This window comes from Mya arenaria, chromosome 15 (assembly GCF_026914265.1).
Source record: "Mya arenaria isolate MELC-2E11 chromosome 15, ASM2691426v1".
NCBI classification, from domain to species: domain Eukaryota; kingdom Metazoa; phylum Mollusca; class Bivalvia; order Myida; family Myidae; genus Mya; species Mya arenaria.
In genome coordinates this window covers 12,213,676-12,221,153 of record NC_069136.1, presented here as the reverse complement: position 1 = coordinate 12,221,153, position 7,478 = coordinate 12,213,676, and the positions used below count along the sequence as shown (strand labels likewise).

General features: G+C 37.1%; 1 protein-coding gene across 1 annotated transcript; it reads right to left on the bottom strand.

Annotated features, from left to right (window-relative positions):
* Positions 1–2,194: 2,194 nt before the first annotated feature.
* LOC128220266 (mannose-P-dolichol utilization defect 1 protein-like) lies at positions 2,195–6,941 on the bottom strand. Its single transcript, XM_052928597.1, has 5 exons — positions 6,731–6,941; positions 5,465–5,518; positions 4,453–4,585; positions 3,721–3,925; positions 2,195–2,928 (listed from the first exon to the last, which is right to left on the bottom strand). The coding sequence occupies exons 1-5, from the start codon at positions 6,840–6,842 to the stop codon at positions 2,707–2,709; spliced, it is 726 nt and encodes a 241-aa protein (XP_052784557.1). The 5' UTR covers positions 6,843–6,941; the 3' UTR covers positions 2,195–2,706.
* Between the last annotated feature and the right edge of the window lie 537 nt (positions 6,942–7,478).

The window sequence follows — 7,478 nt, the reverse complement described above, 5'->3', positions numbered from 1 at the left end:
AAAAATGAAAAGAGGAGAAGAAATACAAATATAACAAGAATGAAATAAAGGAAAGAATCGAAGAACTTATAATTCGAGAAAAACACGTCTGGTTTCTTCAAAACATGGTTGCAAAATGATTTCCCACACCAGTAGCATGGGGCTAACGGTACAACCCGGAGGTTAATCCCAATGGACAATAAGAGAACATTTGAAAAACACGTCTTTGTCTTACCTACAACTTTATCAGAAGCATACATTATTGATCGAAACAAAAATAAATGAAAAATTATCTTCATTTCAAACGTCATACGAAAGAGATATTTTGACGGTGTCAAGGCTTTTTAATGGTCTATAAAGAACAATAATTTGGTTTACGTTTCAGAGTCGTATAGACTACCCATAACCGATGCTATAATATCATACAAAGAAGGTAAAATATTTTTTTTCTTCAAATGTCAGACATTATTGATAGATGAATAGAATGAAAAAATAATAGCAGCATGAATTGCTGTACTGTTCGGTGTCGCATATAAGCTCCACAGCCCCACTGCGGCTGCAATGTCATACAAAGGCTTTGCTAATGTATAAACAGAAACCTGCCTAATGTTAAACAAAGGACAAATTGTTGAATAAAGGATCTACTTAGAGCCATAGTAAAGCACCCTGGTGTTAATTTGGGATAATTAATTTATTAATTATCATATGTGCTCTACAATGGCTTCATCGATGTATAGAGGCTCTTCTGAACTGTAAAAACCATAGTGTCGTATTAAGGCTACAGTGAGAGCCGTAATAAAGCCGACTGGGATTAGTTTGGTTTAGTGGGGTAATAACCTTTCATATGAGCAATATAATGGCTCAAACGTTGTATAGTTTGCTTTAATGTGTTTAACATACGTGCTATATAATGGTTCTAACGTTGTATAGAGGTTTTTCAGTTGGTCTGTAAATACCACAGTGTCGTATAAATGCTCCAATAAGAGCCTCAAAAAAGCAGTCTATGGTTAAATTGGTGTATAGGGTTAATGACTTAGCATATGTGCTGCACTATGGCTCAAACGTCGAATAGAGGCTCTTTTGCTGTAAAAAGGCATCAGTGTCCTACAGAGGCTCTATTGTTAAATGTCAAGCACTGGTGCTTATATCACATATAATCCCCAACGTTGTAGACAGACTCCAATCTCGTTCAATGGTTCCAATGTTGTAAAGAGGCTATAATGACGGCCACTTCTACCATTCTTACTAGTAGTAGTGTGTCGAGAGATGTGTGTGTGGTATGCGGGAAGCTGTTCGCGGCTGCGAAGCGGCCCGTGTGTATTGATATTATCAGCGTGCGCGGGTACCGGGTACCGCCGCGCTGGAGCCCCCCTTTTATTTTGTACAAGTGCCGGGCTCTCAGCTGCTTGTCTAGCAAAGTGGTGTGTTTACAAATATTAAAGGGAGCCCCAGCACTGCGGTGCACGGTGCCCGCGTGCTTATGATCTAAATATAATGAATAAGCGATTAGCAACGTTCGAAAAGAAGATGGATTCAGTTGTGTTAAGCGGAACCCAATAGCTAGTTCCAGTTTATGTTTAAACGTTTGGCTACTGAGCTTATTTCTGTAGTTTTTATATACACATTTACATTAATTGAACGGTATGAGGCGGGTATCAAAAAGTAGCCTTCATGAATGTTCCAGCTGCACGATAGATAGTAGAACGGACTCTCCATATCTGGAGATATTAACGTCTGCTCAGTATTAATATTCCCATGCTTATAGAGCTTGTTGCGCAAGAAGTGGCAACGATACGGAAATCTACGTTGGAAGAGGTATGAGGAATAACTCTAGAAAACGTGAAACGTTTATATGGATTTAATGTTTCCAAGGGATTGGTTTTAACTTTATTTACTTTACAGCGATTGTGAAGAAAGTTATATAAACTTATTTCACTCTTATTGGCGCGATGTTACGCGAAAGTGTGGTCTTGTGTCGTGTTGATAACCGTAGAACCCGAAGAAAACCCACTTGTCCCGCTTGGTGACCACCAACCAAACTCACATGCGCCCAAACCGGAAGGGATTGAAAGGGGTTTGCAAAGTAATAGCAATTACTCTCATTTAGTGTAAGAAAAAGATTGTTAATTTTTAGCCTTCCCCACCCAATTTCGCCCTGGGGAAGGCCTCATACTCATAAGTATTTCAGCATTGAGTAACCAATAATAAGATGCAATTCAAAATTAACTTTATTTTCCGACAGCAAGGTGACAATTGCAAGTCAAATACCATAATTAAAAACTTTCAACATAGGGTATTAGGGTATATTACACAACCAATTTAATTAATAGCGGTATAAGTTACATAACTCACATTAATTACAAATGCTTACATTCGGATTGAAATATTGCATACGTACAATACAAAAAACACCCAATATACATGATATTCACGTACTCTGTGTGAATTTGTATCTGGATCTCTTCCAACATATATGCACCAAAAAACAACCCACAACATCAACTTAAACTGCACATGTTTGCCTTTGATGAACAGCACAATCGCAGTTTGTGTTTAAAATTGTGTATTCCGTCGACATCCGTCAAGATAATGTTTCGAACGCATTCTTCACTCTTGTGAAAGAGGCATCCCTCTGTTGGATGCGAGAAGTCATGACGTCATTCTGAACACACTGGCAATGAAATGGCGTATGCGATAACACAGATTTGAGCAACGCATGTTTATACTTCACGAAGCTTTCTTAAGGCGTCTTCTGTAAACCATCACCTGCACGAACAGTAATACATTTAGAAGACTTGCAACTGTAAATGTCAACGTCATGATGACGTCACCAGTTGACAATGCTGACGTAGCTAATCTTCCAACACCTTGGAAAATACATAGAAATGCTGACGTCGCCGAAAGCTGGCCTGGACTCTTAGTTCGGTATATTTTGTATATTTGAAGCAACTGAAATGTAGAGGCATACACGTTATAAGGACACATTCACGTTTTAAAGTTACAAACGTGGATTTTTTTAATTTGATATGAAATGAGATCAAAATGCTTGTAAAAATGATGATATAACAGCAAGGGTCGAAGTAAAGTTACATCTTAATGCCAACATTAACCATATGATGGAGTCCCTGAAACAGTCTTCACTATATAGTGCTTATTTCAAATTTTAATTCTGATTGGTAAAATCATGTTTTAGAATTATTTTATATGTGTATAAACAAGAACCATTACATTTTGAGCTGGAATCAATTGATAAGCATTCCGTTATTAGTTTTGTATCCATCCTTTGTGTGACCTAGGAAATTGCACATCACTTTAATATTATGCACCAGTCAATTGTAACCACGCCACCCCTGGTCCGGGAAATAACGGGGACTTTGACTTTCGGTCCAGCCAAGCCCGGGCAAAATCGGGACGAACTGATGGTAAAACCCGCGCCAAATGCCCCCGCACCCCAGGGACCCTAGGTAAAGCCCATTCCCCGTGCATAGACAAAAACCACCGCATTCACCCGGCACTGCGGGGCCACCTAAAAGGTAAAAACACGGCCCCTTTCCCCGGCTATCCCCGGTATACCCCCGGACCTGGGAGGGGGGAGGGGGCTGTGGTTACAATTGACTGGTGCATTACAATGTAACTAAAAGTGCTGTTACATGAACTTCGATTGTTTTAACGTTAGTGACGTCACATCACACATTGTTCTGGGATCGTTACCATAAAACATGTGTTAACACCAACACCTACTCTGCTGAGGGCAACCGCGGGCAGCGACAGGAAATGGAGGATCCAAACGAGACGCGGCGGGACAGACGGCAGAAGCAGGAGGGACATAAACGCTACGTAGGCGATCATGAAGGCCACAGCTGCCAGGGAGCGGTCGTTGTAGCGCAGCATGAGGCAGACCAACACAACATAGGCTTGAAGTAGGACAATGTGTTCTCCCCAAGCGCTGGAATAGTGAAAATCTAATTAAGACAAACAGTCGAAATTCGCTTTGTCGAACTCTGTTATCTCGATGTTCTGTTAAGTCATACACTTTTTTGTATTCCGGTTGTATCGAATATTCGTTATCTCGAAGTATTTCCCGAGGCCCCATCGACCTCGACACAGCGAGTTTTCACCTTACAGTGATTTTAAACATTTTTCAATCTCTGATTATACCTCTAAGTCGATCGTCTTTGTATTGTTTATTTTGCGGGGTTTTTTTTACTTTGTTTTCCTGATACTTGCTCGAAAAGGATGGCACGAAGTTTTAAATGATAAGGTTTTCGCTGTACTGTAAATCAATAATAAATTGTATTGATATAGAATTAAATTTAACAAGTAAAAGCGCGGACGCATTGATGACCTTTTGGGATATATATAACTGAATTTGTATGCAAAAGATATACATCTGTTCTGTCCTGCAAGCTCCTAATACAATTATTAGAATTTATAATAATAATAAAGTGTGTGTGCAAAAAGAGAGCAAGTAACCTTATAGGGAAGCCGTTAAGAAGCGCATGCGCGACGGTAGCGGAAGAGGCGTGAAGCAGCAGCAGCATGCTGTAGAAGCTGACTCCCAGGACGGATCGCTTCCGGAGGATCTTGAAGATCTGGGGAACTTGACCTGCAAAACATTAATTGTTAAAAAACTGTGATATAAATGATACCAGGGGGAGGATTCACGTGACTTCAACGGGGTTCTCACACGGGTCACAACCGATGTAAACAATGAAGTAAGTGACATTAATTTCTAAATAACTTTTGTGACAGAAAATTTATAAAAATATTTCTTAGCCTTTAAAAGACTATGCTATTTTCTGGTTCTACTCGTGTGAAATATTTAAGATTTTATTGTATTTTAACGATGCAATCCTTGGTCGAAATTTCAACTTGACGGAATTTTGTAGAAATTTTGTCTTGTTTTGAAGTCATGTGATTCATCACCCTGTATATACTCAAAATGGATTCCCTGTAGTTGCTCGGATCAGACATCAACCTATGAACTTGAATGTGTAATGTGATCACAATACTTGTAACATTGGTAAGTCGTCGTTAAAAGATTAAAGAAGCGCGTTCTGTTGTAAAAAAATAATTGAGCATTTACAGAAAATAATTCTTTTTCCTGAAAAGCGCAAATGGCGCCATTAATTGGATTATTTTTTTATTGAACTTATTTCTATTCAAATAAGTAACTGTCACTTACTGTTATGAGTATGTTAAATTAATAATAATAATATAAAATAATAATAATAATAATAATAATAATAATAATAATAATAATAATAATAATAATAATAATAAATAGTAATAATAATAATAATAATAATAATAATAATAATAATAATGATAAAAAATAATAACTCAATTCGAATACATCTTGAAAGGTATTCTCTTTTCACAGAAACTCATCTATGGTTTATAGGCAACACAACTTTTGACTTTCATTTATTATTGCAACACTGCTTCCTTGTCCAACCAAATCGAATAAGAAATAAATACATACTGATCGTCATCGTTCCTATTAGAACATAGCCCAGGGCCGTCACCAGACACGAGGCTGAAATATAGAACAGTTCAAGGTTATATGAAATTAAACACACTGAAAGCAGGGGCGGGGGGGATTTACCCCCGTGGGTATTTGTGTGTATATGTATCTGGGTTTTTTTATCCCGAGAGTAAACCTCGTCCTATAAACGCGACATATAATGGCGTTATGCAAAAAGGTGTGCATATGCTTGATGTGATTTGTTGTGCAAAGTTTGTTTGGCGGTATTGGTTGCTGACATTACCATGTGCACGTAATCCAAACACACATGTAAAGCTATGCAAAGTTCGTATCGGTTGTTTGTAAATAAAATAATGTAGATTTGTGTTGGCTACGTTACGAAATGACTAAAACATGTTTTTAAGATATGATGCATTTGAAATTGTAGGTTGTGTAGTTCATGTATTTCAAATTGAACATAATGTTTTGCTTTAAAGGCCTACACCATAGGTTGGTGCAAAACATGTTGTTTTTATATATTTTTAATTTTACTGCAGTTCAATGTTTAACTCATTTTACTCTAATGGCAAAAACAGAAACAAAACACCGGATTTATGTACTGAATCGTCTTTGGTAGGCTTTTTAGAAAAGAAAATTGAATTATTTACTACGTGGCCACGATTTCCCACGTTAAAACAGCGCCAAAACATGGCTATTATTTTTTGTATCAGTACACAAATCATATTCTTTGTTAACATAAAAGTCAAACGAGTTTTACATTATGCATTAAGATTTAAAAAACAAACTTTTTTGCAGCAACCTCTATTGTGCGCCTTTTAAGGCCTAGTTTAAGCTGTCTATAAGTGCCCCCCCCCCCCCCAATCGTTGTATAGTACACACCCTCTGTGTATTGATCTTAATCTACTTGCCTTGATCCCTCTTATAAGATTTCCAATCTGAGTATCATGCTGTGCAGTTTTGGAGGTTTCATTATATTATTGGACCCTAAAAGTCAATAAACCAATATACAGGAAATTGGCCCCTACTGTGACACCAGTGCAATTAGCAGATGATGCACAGCAGGGGGTTATCATGCCAAACATTCCTTAAACTAGGCCTTTAAGTTCACCATCGAAATGCGGGTACGTTTTATGACGTCATGACCAAAATAGAATATCGTAGGCGACATGTAATAAACGAAATATAATACACAAAAACTTGGCTCTGGTTGGCTAGTTTGACCTGATGAACTACATATAACTTAGTGTTTATGCCCACGCTTACCTCCACACACTGACGTCACGGATTCTACGTTAGCATATAATTCCATTACTTTTTCTCTCAAAAACTGCCACTTATCATAGATTTCATCGTTGTAAATGTTAATAAATTTCATTCACTAGCTATTTAAAGACAAACAGCGATAACAGTACGCTTGCAAACGAGATAAAAACTGCAATGACTATTATAACAGTATGATGATTATCTAGTTTGGTTTAAACTCGATGAGATACAAACTCATACGTACATTTATTAGGACATACTTGAGAATAGTCATTGATGTACTTAACAATCAACTTGGACTTTGAATGTAACACGCGACGATGTTTCTTAATAACCATTTTACTTACATGAATCATATGTGAGCACAAGTATTTTTTATTGACATAGTGTTTATCTTCTGTATAAAATGGTGAAATATTAACAATATCATTCTGTAATGTATGTACTATGAACGGTAAAGGAAACAATAAATGTATAATAGGAGTGATGTAATGTTGCGTTTATATGCCTAATATTTTCCCATGTGGCAAATATACCAACGTGGGGAAAATACGCCTTGGTTATTTTGAGGCTGTAGGCCGCTAGGGTTTTGAATACATATCGATAGTTGTTTTGACAGACATCGTGATATAAAAGCTAAAATTAAGAATGTATGATTTAAACATATGTATTCAAAACCACTCTTATTAATTTAGCGATATTATGTTGCAGTAATTTCATAAAAAAATAAATAAAACAATGTGTCTTT

Bases quoted from the DNA above. Each gene is read 5' to 3' on its own strand.
- LOC128220266 (XM_052928597.1), bottom strand. From the start codon at position 6,842: ATGAAATTTATTAACATTTACAACGATGAAATCTATGATAAGTGGCAG. The intron at 5,519-6,730 runs GTAAGCGTGGGC...TCTATATTTCAG, and splicing joins CGTGACGTCAGTGTGTGGAG to CCTCGTGTCTGGTGACGGCC. The intron at 2,929-3,720 runs GTAGGTGTTGGT...TCTACATTTCAG, and splicing joins CCGCGGTTGCCCTCAGCAGA to TTGCTTCAAATATACAAAAT.